Genomic DNA, 17,972 nt, shown 5'->3' with positions numbered 1-17,972 from the left:
ATAGCCAACAAAATTACAAAAAAATATTTAAATAGTAAAAAATATGTTAATTTAACATGCTAAAATTTAAAAATAAATTTAAAGTATGGCATGCATTCTTAACATTTATATAAATATATTTCATAGCCTAAATATAAATAATTTAACAACTTAAATTAGAAAAAAGTAAAAATCCCGGGCGTAGCCCGGGTTAATCCCTAGTAAATAAATAGAAGAAAGGAATCTCCGCTGCTCCACCACCAATTTTATTAGATTCCAGAATCTTTGATTCCGAGTTCTTTACAATCTAAACCTACTTGATTAGAATTGGGCTACTATCAAATATCAGCTGATATAATGGGCTTTTAATATCAAATCAAGGCCCAAAACGAAAGAACAATATCCTCAAGAAACCCAGGTTCGATACTCAGAGAGAGAGAGAGAGAGAGCATCTCCCATCCCTTTTACAGATCAGTCAACTGTATAGTGAAGCGCATAAAGGAAGAAGACCTAGAAAGCGCAGCGGGAAACTCCCAACAAAAACAAATAATTCGAAAACAAACAATGTCCTCCTCCGATGACCACCACCGTCTCCTCTCTCTCATCGAATCCTCCGACGCTATCTTCACCTCCTTCTCCGATTACCTCCGCCCTTTCACCTCTCCACAACCTTCCTCCCGTTCCCTCGGCAAGCAGTTCCTCCCGTTCCTCAACAAATCGATCTCCCTCTTCCCCAAACGCCTCTCTGCCACCGCCAATCCCCAATCTCGCGAATCGGCCGGGGATCTCTTCCGCGCGTACGAGCTTTGTTTGGATTGCTTGGAGTCCTTCTCCGCTCAGTTAGCCTGCAAGCCGCACACTCTTCAGTTCCAGAGATTGCGGATGATTTACTGTCTCGATGCTTGGGGGTTTCACGAGAGTGTGATTGCTCAGGCGTTTAAGGTTTTGGAGAAGCTTAGAGGCGGTGAGGCTGGGTCGAAGTTGTTGCCGGAGGTTAAGGAAGGAGAGGCGGAGCTTGCGATGGTTTTGGTTGAGGCTGTGGCGGCTGTCTTTAAGGGTGTGGCGATGTGTAAGCAGGTAGATGATGAGCCGTTTAGAACGGTGCTTCTTATGGTCGAGGAGGTTAGAGATTGGTTCAGGTCAGTGTGGGATTAACTCTTTTTTTTTCTTTGATTATAGCATAGGCTGAGGTTTTTGTTATTGTGCAGGGTTTTAGATGCTAAGGCGTATGAGAAGTTGCATAGAGTGCTCGTGACGAATCTTGGTAAATGTGCTCTTTCTCTTGTTAGAGAAGCTGAGCGTTTTGATGGGGGTTTAGTGCGTTCCTTTTGCGATGCGACTGTGAAGGAACACTATAAGTTTGCGTTGGCAAAAGATCGGATTTTCAAGGTTGGTGTCTTCCCTTGTTGCTCCTGCTTTTTCTTTTAGCTGCTGTCATCTAATCCATTTCCCGTTTCCAGTTTGCCCGTGATGTGATTTCTGTTTTGTGCGGATTTAAGGATAGAAGAATGTCAATGGCCATTGATATTTCAGTGTCTGTGTTGCGTAGCTTAACTTGCCAGTTCAAGGTATGTACATAAAAGATTTGCATCATACTTATCTATCACCCTGTGCATCGAGTAACTGGACTGGGTGACTTTAGGTTTCTGATAGCTCCTCAGATGACGCTCTACCGCAAACTTGCAGTGTCTTATAACACTGCTCCTTTATTTTTCAGGTTGAATCTAACGATGATATTGAAGATTTTGTTGTGCTTGTCGCTTATTGCGCTCACAAATTTCAATCAGCAGGAGACATGAACTGTATTCAAGTTTCGAAGAAGTTAAATGAGTTAGCAGCGAATTTCTCCGAGGTACGTTTACTCTCCTGGGCAATGGGATGTAAACCTCCCTCAATATATTCAGGGACTTAATTTGTAAACTTACTGCTTGGCAGGCGTTACCACAACTTTATCTGATTCTTAGACTTTATTCGTCTGGGCTGTCCATCATGGTTTACGATTCCAGAGAAAGCAAGGTTAAAGATACAACTGATGATTGGAAGATTCAAGCCCTGCTCGATGACGAGACTAGATGGCAAAATTTAGTTTCCTTACTCGGTATGGTGGATCAGACTGATTTGGGCAATCAGACTGATTTGGGCAATCAGACTGATTTATCATTGGTTGGTGGACATAAAAGGTACATCAGTAAAACAGATGATAGCTGTTCAGGCATAAACATGAAGAATTGGTGGCTACAATATGTAGATGCCTTGAAGTTCTTGTGCCAACCGCTTGCGACCTTGATAAACTCAGTGAAAAGAAAAATTGTGTTGGAAACGGGAATGTCCTGCGCTTCTGCTCATTTGTCTACTATTCATGATGCCTTTCTCCAGTTTTGTGATGGTCGTCTCTTCCTTCAGAGGTAAGGTGATCATTCTCTCTCCTACGCTAAGTTCTGTTGCATTTAGTCAGGATCGTGCTCTTCGAGAAGATTGTTTTGCTTGTCAATGGTGGAAATAACTCCAATATATTTTAAGGAATTTTAGAAGTTACGTCTTTTAAGTTGTTGATTCATGCAGTACTTTTTTCTCTTTATTTTTATCATGTTAATATGCAAATAGTTGGCAGTTAAGATGGCGTTTAAATCTTCAATGCACTTAGAAACTGGAAGCTATTTAGTTGTTATGTGAAATCTTTGTATGTGGGCTGAATGCTTTTCTCACCTCCTCTTTGGCCATTTCTTAGATGCACATCTGAAAAGGGAGGTAGCGAAACTGACAATAACAAAGCTTTGTTAAACGTGGCTATGGCTGCTTTCATTGTCTCGTTGAGAATCCAGCAAGAAATGGAGGTTTGGTTTTCATGTGCAGTGCATACAAATCTATGAAACATATCTTGTTCAAGTTACAGCATGTCATCGTATACCTAATTTAGTGATCCAACATGTTCTTTTTCAGATCAGCGTCCATCTAGTTGAGAATGTAATTGCTAGTCCATGGATCGGATCTCAAGAACTCAAGTATATATTAGCGTCGCTATACAATGTTGGTGTCGTTCTGTACAGAAATAAGGAGCTAAAAAAGGTGGAGTACATGCTTTTTGACTTCTTATATATTTTCTATGCAAAAAGTATGAAGACCGGATGAAAATCTGCTCCTGCTTTATTTGTGTGGACTTATTCATCTGTATAATATATTCTTCTTACTCGTTTTCTTAGTACATTTTATAGAGTAATTGTTCTACCTTGCAGGCTTGTGAGGCGCTCAAGCTGTGCTCGAAGGCATCATGGAGATGTGTTGAACTAGATTGTCAGATATTTGTAAATCAATCTAGTTCATCTGAGCTGTCAGAAGATGCCATTATGGATTTTGTGGGTGAAACATGTAATAGGTCTGCATTCTACTTGGATGTACTCCAGCAATGTAGTAGATGCAAGATTAGACAGACTATGGTGCACATTCTGGAAAATTGGCTTTCGGCTGAACATCTGATGAGAAGGCTACCAGGTCCTGCGGCAATTGTGAAACAGTGGGTTAAGGTATATGTTTAATGACTTATCTTTCTTATATATATATATATATCTTAATGTGTGCTATCAACAGATAGAACGGGGATGTCACACGAATTTGGATGTGGTTGATTCTTGTACAACTTTGTACTCATTGCTATCATCTTCCAAGAAAAAGTCAAATCGAGCTATCGGAAAAATCCTACAGCAGGTTGGATCCTAATAACCTTTTAGCTATTGGTTGGGTAAAGTTTGTACTTGTCCTAAGCTACTATAAATCCCGTTTTTTCTACCTTTGTCTTATATCGATGGATATACTTTACGTATCTGTAAAATTGGTGAAAATGATACTGGTATACTTTTTAATTTGTATTTTTTCTTCTTTATAAATGCTTGTAGGAGCTTCTGGCCTATGATGAAATGTTCTCTTTGAGCTCGAAACTAGGTCAACAAACGCGAATCGAAATAGCAGATATCCTCTTGAAGAATGTTTATGTCACAGAGGATATGCATGTAGAGAGAGCAAGAATCTTAGTATGGAAAGCAAGAATAACAAGGGCATCTGGAACTGAACATCTAGCTGACTGCATTCGTTTCCTGTCAGAAGCAATCTCTATATTGGTATACCTCTCACTACATCAGAATTAGCAGCTCACTAATTAAATAATATATTTCGTGACCAAGTTATTTTGTGTATGAAAGCAGAGTGAGGTACATCATGGGACAAATAAAGAGGGAGCGTCATCTTCTTACCAGTTACCTATTGCGTATTGCTTGAGAGCTTTTTGTACCGAGGAAGCTGAACCAAACTCGAAGGTGCAAATGCGTATGACATAGCCTCTAATTGTTAATAGTTGATCTTTCACTGAAAGATTTTGCCTCGTCTCTTTCGCGCAGAAAGTCTTTCAAGATATTAGTACTTCGCTAAATCTCTGGCTGAGGATTCCTGGCCTAGATGATAGTGAGGACAGTCTACCAACAGAAAACATAGTTCCATTACTGTATAATATGTTCGATTTGATGTCAGTGAAGGTATCTTTTTCCTATTTTCTAGTCGGACTACAGTTTTTAGTGGCATACTTTATAGTGCGTGCTTCATTTTATCTGGCGCTTGATACTATTCCCAGGGATGTACGGAGCTCCATCATCATATATACCAGCTGATTTTCAGATTATTCAAACGGAAGCATGTCAAATTGGAGGTCTGCCTTGGAATGATGTGGGAAAGTAGAAGGCTAAGTCATGCCCTATGCCCTTCTCCAATAAGTGATGCGTTTATCCTGAGCTTATCAGAGAATTGGGGTGACAAATCTACGTGCATTGACTTCTGGATAGATTGCCTGAAAGATTCAAAAGCGAGGCTAATTGGGTTCCAGCAGAACTTCCATGATTTACAAAATGATTTCCTACGAAGCTCCAAAAAGGATAAAGGTCCCTTTCATTCAGATATCACAATAGATGATATCACAGATGCAGCTTCAGAACTCGTTTCAAGTGTAAGACATTTAACTTATTTGCATAGCTTTTTCTCGCCAAATATTATTTATGGTGATATTAGATTTTGCTAATGAATGTCATTTCAGGCCTCACTTTCTGGTCAATCATCTTTCACAGCTGCATATCTTTATTATGATCTCTCTGAAAGGCTCATATCGTTTGGCAAGCTTTCTGAGGTAATTTTGTTAAATTTGTTATACGTTTGTTATAAGTATTTTACAAAACTTCCACGATGTTTTTGTTGTGAATTATTGCCAGTCATTGTTGCATGCACTTAATGGTAATGTGTTTTCTTTACAGGCTCTTTTATATGCAAAAGAAGCCTACAGAATACGAACTCTTTTATTTCAAGAGAAATTTAAGTATACAGCTGAGAAGCAGTTCGAAAAATACAATGACGCAGGAAAAATATCAGAGATACGGAGTTATAGCATAACAGATTTCGAAGTGTACAGATCGTTAGCAACTGACTTTTGGCCATGTGGGAATTTTTCCTGGGACATTAATCACTGCTACTTAAGTCGTTGGAATGTACTCCAATGTTATTTGGAAAGCACCCTTCAGGTTCTGTTTCTGCTCAGACCTGTTTTAACGGGGTTACATCACTTCTCTGTTTCTCAATTTGGTGCCAAATGTGCAGGTTGGAATTGTTAATGAGCTGATAGGGAATGGGTTGGAGGCAGAATCCCTTCTGTCATGGGGGAAAGCCATTTCATGCTCGCAAAGTCTATTCCCTTTTGTAGTTGCATTTTCTTCTGCTTTAGGTATGAAACTACTCTCTTATTTTCTTCTGCTTTAAGTATGAAACTACTCTCTTTATTCCTTTTGTTAATAAGCCACTTGATATATTTTGTTAAATCATGCAAGGAAATTTTTACCTCAAAAAGCAGAGTCTGGATCTGGCAGAAAAGGAAATCCAAAATGGAAAAGAGATATTAGTTACTAATCAGCGAGAATTTTCATGCGTAAAGTGCAAACTCAAGTTAGAAGTTACACTGGATAAGCAGCTTGGAGATATATCTCGAATACAAATGGATAGAATTTCCCAGACAGATGGATTCTTGCATGCTGAAAGCTTGTTTAGTGCTGCCCTTGGAAAAATCTGTTGCTCAGGATGGAAAAGCTGCATTAGATCTGATGGAGAAGACATTGCTGATGGAACAGCGATTGACAAAAATGGAGGGGAAGTTTTAGGATATAAATCAAGAAAAACAAAACTCAGTGTAAATAAAGAGCCAACTGAAAGCAAAGGCCCCAGGAGGGGACGGAGAGCTAAAGCTTCCCAAACTTGCGTGTCAAAGGACCATGATTTGATATCTGAGCCAACTTCAAGATTGACTCGTTCAATGCGTCAGTCACGTAAAGAGCAATGCCAAAACTGTGTGCCTGAAGTTGTTTCAAATGTATCTGATTGTTCTGGTGGTGAAAGGGTGTTGTTGGACACAGAAAACACAGTCCATGGCTTTTGCATTTGCTACAAAGGAAAATGTACGCAATGTCTATCTATAGACGTAATGGAATCTGGGTCTCTCAACAGTTTGGTAAGTTTGAAATGGGAACTCTGCCATAGGAGGCTTGCATCTTCAATACTTGTTAACCTCGGTACGCTCTAATACCTCATCTGCTCATGCAAACGTGAATTCATGCATATGAAGTTGTCTTTTTGACATGTTCCTACTGATTACAATCTAATAGCTTGATAGGGTAGACGAGAACTGAAATTCAGTTAGCATTAAATTCATCAATTGCTGATTAAAAAAAGAGTAAAGGGTCTTGGAAACCTTGAGTGAGTTTTGAGCCAAATTTAGTTTGATCTTATTCTCCCTTTCCGTGTGTTCTTTTTGTTTTCTGGCCGTTCTCTTGTATATACATGAAAATATGTCTGCTACTCTGACGAAAGATACGTGATATATACACATTTCATTCACTAAGCATCATTATAATCTCGTTTTCCAATTCAGGAAAATGTTTGGCGGATTCTGGTAGAGTTCATCTAGCTTATGAAGCACTACTGCATAGTATCTCTGTTTTATTTAAAAGTAACCGGTCCAGCCACAACCAACCTTCTGTCAGTGAGTTGCTGGAATTTATTGGCCAAGAAGCCACAATGGATGTATTTGCTATTGATAGGGCAATAATACTATACAACTTATGCTGGTTGAGTTTGCGCAATTACCACTGCAGGGAGAGCAGGTATGTGTGACATCTTTTGGTTGTACTCTTCTCAATTTTGCCATGCTTAAGCTTTGTTCTTTCTGATGCTAAATTTATGCCACGAGAGAAGTCATACGTTGAATTGATCAAATATACCCTTTAGAATTATGTACCTATCATCCTCCTTACCCTCTTGATTGTTAGTTTTAACAGGTTTATTTGCTGTGATCTGTCTCATATTCCTTTCCCAAAACTGGTGTCATGGTTGACATTAGCATTTATACTCAGCAGAGAGGTTCCAATAGTCTTTCAAAAGGTAAATGCTCAGCTTATTCTATGGTAACCTTTCTTTGATGGCTCTGTTTCAGTCTTAATTATTGTCTGGTATAAACCTCCCCCCCCCCCCCCCCCCCCCCCCCCCCCCACAGGTTTCAAGATTGCTTGCTTCTGTATACATGCTTTCTTCCTCAAGTGATGAGTTCTCAATCGTATGTGATGGAAAGGAGCTGTCTACAAGTCACTGGGTCTCATACTTCCATCAAGCCTCGCTTGGTACCCATATTAGTTACCAATTCATTTCGAATTTGAGCCGAGGACACAAACCACAGTGCCTCTCAGATAAAGAGGTAAGAGAAAGAGGCTGGATAGGTATCTTCAGCTTGACAATTGGAAGTACGTGTTGCTTCTCTTATCTGACAGCTTGTATTTTCAGTGTACTGAGGCTACTTGCTCGAGTTGCATGGTTCCTGAGGAGTTGGACTTACCCAGGTATGACATGAGTTCACTTAAGCAACCAGGCATGCTATTAATTTCCTGTTGGCTTACTCTATTTTTGTCTTACTCGCAACTGTAGGCTTGCTCCTGAGCGTACTCAAGATCTTGTTCAATTTGCTAAAGAATTCTTCAGCAATCTTCCAAGCTCCACAATCATCTGTATTAGTTTGCTTGGAGGCGCTTTGAATGAATTGTTACAGGAGCTAATGCAAATTCGTTCCCCCGTTTGTGCCTGGGTTCTCGTATCACGCCTCACCTTGAAAAGCCAACCGATTGCCACGCTTTTGCCGGTAGATTCGGTTCTAGAAGGTAAATTATAAACTGCCTACTGGTTGATCAATAAGGTTTTCCTCTTTGTACTCATGATCTCGTTGAACCACTAGACATGTCAGACGACGACAGTGCAACTATTAGTTCTACGGAAGCGACTCAAGTTAAGAATTTGGAGAGGCGCTGGCTTTGTCCATGGGGTTCCACCGTGGTTGACGATGTAGCTCCAGCATTTAAATCAATATTGGAGGAAAGCCACATATCATCTGGATCTCCTGTAGAAGACACGAGAGAGCATAGAAATTCATGGTGGAAAAAGAGAAAAACACTTGATCATCATCTTAAAAAATTCCTAAGGTATGACGGCTCTCTTTCAGAAAGACTGATCAAATCCTTTTCATATATCTTGACATTTTGCAGAATCTTGTCACGCCCAAAATTGTTTTTACATTTTATTCTCTTCTTGTTAAGATTTTAAACTATGGCATATACAGGACCGTTTTTTTTATCCATCTTCTTAATCCACAACTAGGCTCGAGTCTACAATTTTGTTAAAAACATTCGGTAACCACTCTTTTGTTCTAGGAATCTAGAAGCTTCCTGGCTCGGTCCCTGGAGATGTCTGCTTCTTGGAGACTTGTCAAACTTCAAATTGCCCGACTCAGTACAGAAAAAACTGGTAAAAGATCTCAAGTCCAAGTGCAAAATGGAAGTAAACGAGATGCTTTTAAAGATTCTTCTTGGAGGCGGGATTGAAAATTTTGAAGGAGAAGCATGCGTTGCTCAGCTTTCTTTGAGTAATGGTTGCTATGTAGGTAGAGGGGGATATCTTTATGAAGAAGATAGCTGTAGAACTCCTACTGCTGCAGCTAATACTTCTGAAAGTAGGCATGGATTGGCTTTACAGCTGATACGTGAAGCAGCGACCAAACTAGAGCAACATGACGGTTGTGACAATAGAGAACCTATCATTCTTGTTTTAGATCCCGAAGTTCAGGTTAGTCAATTATATCCTTTATTACTGTCAGTCCCATAGCAAATAAGAGTGTCCTTTTTGTCCCTTGCTTTCACAGACCTTCTTACCTAAAACTGTGTTCTGATATTTTATTAGATGCTTCCTTGGGAGAATATTCCGATACTAAGGAAACAGGAGGTGTACCGAATGCCTTCTGTAGGTAGCATATTTGCTGTGCTAAAGAAGCGCAGTCTCCAAGGAGAGCCAGCAAGATCTCAAGCTGCTTCCTTCCCTCTTATTGATCCGCTAGATTCGTTCTACTTGCTGAATCCGGGTGGTGATCTCAGCGAGACACAAGTCGAATTCGAGAGTTGGTTCAGGGATCAAAACTTTGAGGTAACATATAATATAGAGCCCAGCATTACTCGCAGTAAACCTTTTTCTTGATGCTAAAATTTTCAAACTTCCATCATTGCGTATACTTTCAGGGGAAAGCTGGATCGGTACCAAGTGCGGAAGAGCTGACAGAAGCATTAAAAAGCCATGATCTATTTCTATATTTCGGTCATGGAAGTGGTATGACTGTCCTTAAGCTGTTTAAACGTTAAACCTGTCTTTGGTGCAATGCTCGTTTACTTTGAGATTCGTTTTCTAATTACATCTACTACTACTGTATCTGATACTCGCAGGATCACAATATCTATCTAGTCGGGAAATAGAGAAGCTAGAAAACTGTTGTGCAACTTTTCTAATGGGATGCAGTAGTGGTTCGCTATGGTTAAAAGGCTGCTACATCCCACAAGGCATACCACTCTCATATCTCTTAGCTGGATCTCCAGCCATTGTGGCGAATCTGTGGGACGTAACAGACCGAGACATTGATCGGTTTGGGAAAGCGCTGTTGGAAGCTTGGTTGAGAGAGAGATCAGATTCTCCTTCCCCATTTTCTTCAGAAGGTGGTTGCAGCCAGTGTGAGTCATTAACTAACGAACTTGCAGCCATGAATCTAAAAGGAAACACCACCAAGAGGACGAGAAAACCATCTTCGCGTAACAAGCCAGCACAATCGAGTGCTGATGGGTCAGGGAAGATGGAGTGTAATCATAATCATGGACGCAAAATCGGATCATTCATAGGTGCGGCTAGAGAAGTGTGTACGTTGCCATACTTGATTGGGGCTGCGCCGGTCTGTTATGGTGTACCAACTGGTATCATAAGGAAGAAAGGAATTGAAGCTCTTCTTCCTTCTTCATCTTCTTGTTAGACTTTAATTTTGAGGGATACTTACGGGTATGAGCCAAGTAAATCAGAGATTTTAACACGAGAAAAAAAAGGAGACTAGAGAATAAGAGATCCATCTCTCTTTTTCTTTTTATTTATATTGTAAAAATGTTTTATCCCTAATCACATGTTTTATATAAGGGAAAATTTAGAAAAATACTTTCATAAGAGATTTTATTTTGAAATTTATACCACTTTATATTCTTTTTGGAAAACTACACTTATTCCTAAGGGCATCTCCAACCCTACTCCATTTTCAACTCCAAACTTCATTATGGAGTAAAATCTTCTCCAACTCCACTCTATTTTCAACTCCAAAATGGAGTAATGGAGTAATCCTAGCTATTACTCCATTTTGGAGTTGAACTTTTTTTTATTTATAAAATAGTCCTTTGAATCTTTAATGTTTTTATTTCTTACTTAAATAATATTTAAAATGGATACAATAACATGAAAATAGTATATTCCAAAAATATTATTTAATAATTTTAAATAAATGCATAAAATAACAGAAAACATAAATAATTAAAATAAAAATAAAGATAACATCAAATAAGTAATGTAATAATCTGAAAAATTCGTTCCGGATCCGCTAAGGTCGGTGAAATATTGCCCAAACGGAGAAGTCTGAGAAAGAGCTTGTTGATCTTGTGATTCAGCATTTCGCTTTGATGTTATTTGTATTGGTTGAGCTTGAATATATGCAAGAACATTTGGATCTTGTATGGATGAGCGTGAACTCGATGCACCAATTGAATTTGGAAGAGAAGCTCCACTTCCGAGTATTGAAATTACAGAAGATGAAAATGTACAATTTCAAAAAAAATTTGCTCGATTTAGGAATATCAAAGATAAAGAAGCTCATTTTTCATTACGAAATGCATTAGTTGATCATTTGTGGAAAAAATATTCTAATGCTCATTGTTGAACCCACATATATGTTGTCTTTTTTTTAATGATTTCTTGTACTTTTTAATAATAAATATTTAATTCAAATAATTTATATTTTAATTATTTATCGTAAACATAAAATAGTTGGGGTTAATTAGTAAATTTTTATAAATATAAGATTTATTTGCAATTATTAATAAAATAAAAATGAAATCATTTAAGAAATATTATTTTTGGAGTAGAAAATGGAGTAATACATTGGAGATGCTCTAACTACCAAACTATCCAATTACAATGTTTATAAGTATTTTAATATCAATTTTTTTAATAAAAACATGAATCACTTTAGAATCGTATGCTTTTGAAAAAAACATATTTTTATAATAAAATCAACAACAATCAGATTTAACGACAATCAATAGCAAATTTTCAGTATTTGTTTGTTCTTATGATTTAAAGAAAAACAAGAACCGAGCAGTCAATAACACAAACGTCTGTAACAATAACTAAATGATCACTTCCTGTGATTGGAAGATTTTGGTTTGATGTACGATTAGACACAATAGGAAGCAAATAGTGCATTATGTATCTTTTCTCTTTTACTACAATTTATTTTTACAGTATTTTTCTTCTTTGACTATCACACAACGATTCTAGGTAAGCAATGATATCTAATGAACTTTTTCAATCTGGAACACGGAATAACTCTTGCAGTTGCAGATAATTTCTTTAAAAATTGTGTATGATTTAGTCCATCCATCCTTGTATGTGCGAAGATACCAGTAATCAACAGCATGAACACGTTTTCATCTCAAAATGTTTACTATAATAATAATAACAATAATATTTACAAGTTTAGTTTAGTTATATATTTATAAATTAATTAGTTATAAAAATTTAATTACTAAATAAACCAAGATAAAAGTGTCTTATCACATGAAATAAAGGTTAACTTTCAAAAAGGTAAAATAGAAGTGTATTTCTCAAATTTCAAATCACAAATAATGTATTTTTCAAATGATCCATTTATATAAAAATCTTCTTAGTTTACAGATTATTTTAGTTTTAGTTTCCACCGGATGATCTCTAACAGATGAAAAAATAGTTATTAACCGGATTCTCTACTGAATTAAAACTTTGCAAAATGTCTATGAAACTGAATCCACTTTAGTTGTGAAGTTGTGATTCAACTGCAAAAGAAGTATTCTCAAAATATACATACTTGATTTCATTTTTCAATTGAATAAAATTTACAAATAGAATATTTGACTAACAAAAAAATGAATAATATCCACTACAGCCAAGCAAGTATCAAAAAAAGCTATGACTGCTTATTAGCTAAAATCTATAATTTATCTGTAAACCCAACAATCAATAAAATGAAGAATCTAAGCTAAACTAAACTTTACACATAAAGGATATATTATGTACATGATATGTACATTTGTCTTTCTCCGTGTGTTTTGAATGCAATGTCTCCATTGACGGCTCACGAATGTCACTGGTGCTAGAGAGAGAGAGAGAGAGAGAGAGAGAGAGAGAGAGAGAGAGAGAGAGAGAGAGAGAGAGAGGAGGTTTATATAGGTCATGAGCACGACGAGAGGTAATTGATTTCGAAATTAGTTTTGCCGCTAAACCAAACCGAAATAAGTATTAAACAGCTTACTGACTCATTACCAAGTTTTGCGGTTTGAGTTGGACTATTGTCTACCTGCATCATCAATTTTTTTTAAAGTGATTTAGGATCATCAAGCATCATCTTCTTATAAGTTATAACGAATATATAAAAGTTTTGTGTAACATCCCATGTCTTGGTATATAGTATATATATTGTAATACTTAAACAAGAGACTAAAAATATACAAGCAAATGTACTCTGAGACTAAAAATCAGCATATGGAAACTCACAAAAACACTTATATATGGAGAAGAAAGTTGACAATACATTCACAAAAGAAAAGTTGACCTTGGTAAATTGTGAAAATCAGATCATGTGAAAAAGTTGAATATCATATATATATATATATATATATATAAATATAATTTCTTCTTTAAAAAAAAGTATAATTAAAGAGATCGGTCCAATGTCTCATCAACTTTTTTTTTCCATCTATTAATATTATATAAAGGGCAAAAGCCCAATCCAAAAACAACATAAAGCCCAACAAGGCAAACAAAAGGACAAACAAAAAACATGGGCCAACAGCCCAATCGTCCACCCAAAGTGGACCATACAACCAGGCCCAACCGATCACCCAACATGGGCCTTATTACTAACCAGCCCAAAACACTGGAGCTAACCACACCGTAACCTATTGGGCCCTAAGCCCATCATCGTATTCCAGAAGGCGCCTCTCTTCCCGCGTGGTGCGTGAAACGGGACACGTGCTGAAAACCTCACTACGAGGGACACGCGTCACCAGGCCGCCACGTCTTGACCGAATCACCATCAAAGGGGCACGTGTTCTACAATCGAAGCCCCACCCCTTCACCGGCATGCAACCTTCGTCGCCGCACTAGTCGGAGATCCGCCAGAAGACTACAACAGCTTCCGCCGGATTCAGAACAAAGCGCGATTCAACTCCACCGTGGAGCCCAAAACCGATGAAACTATAGATCTCGAAAAAACTCGATCTACGATTAGAAGAACATCAATCATCTTCGATCGATCCAAAATCAACAGATTTTCAGATCGAGAGTCGATTGGACAGAGGAAGACCAAAAGCGTAGATCGAGAACTTGATTCCGGATTAAACCGGAGAAGAAGCCGGCGAAAGAACGGTGCTACCAGAGCCACCGCTTTCCCGGAGACGAAAGCCGGCAAAACCGGTGCTGTCAGAGCCACCGTTTCCCGGAAGACAAAAGCTGGCGATAGCAGTGTAAGAAGGATCACCGCTTCTCAGAATCAAACTTACTGACCGGAGATGAGAATGATAGAAGCTCCGGCGAAAGTTTTCTCTCAATCCTTCCTCTGTGTCGAATTTAGAGAGAGAACAGAGCGAAAGGAGAGAGAAAATCAGGGTCAACTTCCCAATGTCTCATCAACTTATTGTCTTCACTTGAATCATAAGCCAATGTTATTAATCTCGATTGTTTTCTTGTTTTTAATGTAAGGAATGGCATTTCAACAAGCTTTAGTGGCTAGTAAAAGGGACAAGAAAACATACACACACATAACTTAGCTCATCGTGAAAGGGATGTGGTCCTCATAGCGTGTGACACCTGTATCGAGATATAGAAAAATGAATAACTACAAAATATTTTGGAATGTGTTATTAGTATAATAAAAAGCATCAAATAGGGGATAACCACTTGGTTATGGAGATAAGTCATAATAATTAAAACAATTCAAAAAACAAAAAAACAATTTAAATCCGAGCGAATAAAGTAAAAAAGCAAGAACAAAATGAGTCAAAGAAGGCACCAAACAAAAAGGTAGAGCTACCACATGGGAATATGTATACGTGGTGTTATTTAGTTGGTCTGTCATTGTGTGAGAACGGCGAGACTGTGGTCGCTGTTATAATAACATGCGTTGTTTGGACACTGTTGTTTATCACAGCGATTGATTCTTATTTTTTGTCACGAATTTATCACAACCATTTAAGTCACGAAAAGTTTCGTTTTCACCTGCGAATTCTTCATCACTCTGGTTAAAGTGTTAAACCAAAAAGTGCGCATAATAAAATAGACATGGGCATTCGGAGTCCCAATCGGGTTTCGGTTTTATCCATTCGGGTTTCGGTTTTTCGGGTTTATCAAAATCAATCCCATTCGGGTTATATAAAAGTTCGGTTCGGGACCGGTTCGGGTTCTATCGGGTTCGGGTCGGGGTTAGTAAATCTTCAAAGAACCGGTATAACCCATTGTACTTTCGGGTTCGGGTCCCAATCGGTTCTTCGGTTTAATAATACCTGATTTGTACCTATTTTGTAACTAAAACATAAATGAAATCGGTTCTTCAGATTTAAAATACATGATTTGTACATATTTTAATAGCCAAAACATAAGTAAAATCGATTTAAAAAAAAAAAAAAACATCAAACGTGATTATTCAAAATCAAGCGAAAGATAAATATAGTTAGTGATAGAAAGAAAACCAGATAAATGAAATCATAAAACAAAAAATAAGTTCTCATGAAATGAGAAACATTATTCAATAAAAACAAAACCAAAATCTAAAAACTTCAGGCATCAACCGCCACATTCCACAATCAACCTTCATGTAACATATAATTATTTTAGAAGTTCAATAATATCTTAAAGTATTTTGGATACATATTAATAATTAAGATCATATTTGGTAGAAGTTCTTTTTGTAATTTTAAATGTTTCGGGTTCTATCGGATATCCATTTAGGTCCGGGTTCGGTTCGGATAATACTCATAACCCAAAATACCAAAAAACAGGATCCATTCGGTATTTATGTCGGGTTCGGATCGGTTCGGATTCATTTTTATCGGATCGGGTTCGGTTCGGATTTTCGGGTTCGGTTTATTTGCCCAGCCCTATAATAAAACGAAAGTAAAGGTAATAATATATTATATATATGTTGATAAAAAAAAGTTGTATAAAGGTATATATATAATTCTCGTTTTGAAGATTTTTTTTTTCATTATTGACGATCCCTTTTTTCTTTTAAAAATGGATTCCCATATTAAATCTTGATCAATGTATCTTATATATTAAAACAGAAGTCACAACCTTAATTCATGTGTGATTTTTTTTAAAAAATAGACCTAATGGACCTATTCATAGAAATTCATACTACATTTTAATTCAGACTAATAATAAATATAATTTTTAAAATATTTTAATCATAATATCTTTTGATATTTTTTCATTTTAAATATAAATTTTAAAATTCTAACAAATCTGTTTAAAAAGACTTTTACAAGATCTTCATTTTCGAAATTATATTTAAATATTTTCAATCATTTTGAAATTAGTTTAAAATATTATTATACACTAATATATTCAGTTATATAAAGTGAAAAAAATATAATATTTTATTTATTATATAATCATAATCAATCATATTAAAATAAAATTATTATATTGAGCTAAATATAATAAAATTGTATTAAATTTATATATTTATATATTTTATTTTCGTAATTATAAAATATTTATGTTCAAAAATAAAATCTAATATGTTGGTAAGATGGGTTAACATTATCAAACTATATAATACATGTATAAAAATTAACATGTATTTCTTTAAAGTTAATAATATAAAATCTTTGTAACTACTTTAATCATAATATATTTTCATTTTAAATATAATATATATTTATATATTATATTTTAAAATTCTAATAAATCTGTGTAAAAATATTTAAACAATAACTTAATGTATTTTAAGTTATCGTTTAGAAATGAAAATAAATAAATTATATCCTATTTTATCTACTTTTATAGTCATGATCATGTTAAAATATAATTACTATACTAAAATAAATATGATAAAATTATATTCAATTGATTAATTTATAAATTTTATTTTCATAAATATAAACTATTTATTTAAAATATAATATGATGATAGAACAACTTAAAATTAACAAACTATATAATACAAGTCTAAAAATTAACATATCTTACACTTTTATATATACAATAATAAATTATCTAAAATGAATAAGCATAAAAATATTGGTAAAAAGAAATCCAGTTTTGAAACACGGGTCAAAATTTAGCATAAATTAGATACAAAATATTTTTTAAATATATTTTCTCATTAATATATTAATTTGCTTAATAACTAAATGCAAATACAATAAGATAAATATATAATAAGAAGTGGCAAATACATAAGGTTTAAACAATTAATTAATTATAATATGTAAATTATAAAATTATTGTATTTGAAATAGTTATATAAATATTTAAGTATATGATTAACATTAAAAATATATACCAATTATGTTCTAAAACAATAATTTATGTATAGAAAAGTGAAAACAAACATCCGTGCGGTTGCACGGGTCAAAATATAGTTTGATAATTAAAAAAAATGAATTATTTACACAACTAAATAATTATATTTATGTTTGTTTTTCACAACAAAGATCCACATAATATTCTACTCAACTAGCTATAATGCATAAAAAAGATTTTTGTCCAAGGGTCCTATAGTTTTAAGCTGGCACTGAATACACTAATGCATATCTTTTGTAATAACTACTGTATCTTCACATTTTTGGTAAAAACATTATTACTCTTGGTCAAATCTATCCATTTGTACTTAATATGGTTATAAAGAATGAATGTGTATATGAAATGCTATTCACTCATCACATCAGAAAATAATCAAATACAAAAAGAATGATAACAAATTTAATAAAGGTAGTATAGTTTATTAATCAATTCTTGTGAGCTTCAACAGTTCATTTCTTAAAATAATAAGAAAAAAAAGAGGGATCTAAATAAAGTTTTATCTATAGAAAGCATCATTAAATCATCTATCATACAGATATCTCAATTATATTGTGCAGATATCTATTTAGGTAAGACCTTGTTTGAAACGATTTGTATACTATGAAAGAACTAACATTGTAATATCCCTAAACTGTTTAACAGCGAAAAGAATTTAAGATGTATGATTGTTTCAGTAACTTTTTGTCTTAAACAGTTACCCGTTTAGTTATCAGATTCTTTCTATCTATTTTTTTTTTCTT

The 17,972-nt window shown here is 35.4% G+C and overlaps 1 protein-coding gene across 2 annotated transcripts; it reads left to right on the top strand.

Annotated features, from left to right (window-relative positions):
* Positions 1-270: 270 nt before the first annotated feature.
* On the top strand, positions 271-10,616 carry LOC111214417 (separase). Of its 2 annotated transcripts, none has more exons than XM_048762764.1 (27): positions 271-1,118; positions 1,188-1,368; positions 1,440-1,547; positions 1,697-1,831; positions 1,915-2,384; positions 2,708-2,813; positions 2,920-3,045; positions 3,213-3,500; positions 3,565-3,681; positions 3,870-4,091; positions 4,176-4,286; positions 4,368-4,502; positions 4,598-4,966; positions 5,054-5,143; positions 5,268-5,531; positions 5,608-5,731; positions 5,835-6,569; positions 6,929-7,160; positions 7,326-7,437; positions 7,550-7,747; positions 7,834-7,889; positions 7,975-8,204; positions 8,279-8,522; positions 8,751-9,162; positions 9,277-9,516; positions 9,609-9,696; positions 9,810-10,616. In XM_048762764.1, exons 1-27 carry the CDS (start codon positions 544-546, stop codon positions 10,382-10,384), a joined length of 6,543 nt encoding a protein of 2,180 aa, XP_048618721.1. In that variant the 5' UTR covers positions 271-543; the 3' UTR covers positions 10,385-10,616. The 2 variants fall into 2 exon arrangements, with proteins under 2 accessions (XP_048618721.1, XP_048618724.1); XM_048762767.1 differs by having other exon boundaries at positions 272-1,118; positions 7,335-7,437.
* The last annotated feature ends 7,356 nt before the right edge of the window (positions 10,617-17,972 follow it).

Source organism: Brassica napus, chromosome A3 (genome assembly GCF_020379485.1).
Source record: "Brassica napus cultivar Da-Ae chromosome A3, Da-Ae, whole genome shotgun sequence".
NCBI lineage: Eukaryota > Viridiplantae > Streptophyta > Magnoliopsida > Brassicales > Brassicaceae > Brassica > Brassica napus.
Note: the sequence above shows the minus strand (reverse complement) of the source record. Positions and strands in the feature narration are given on the sequence as shown.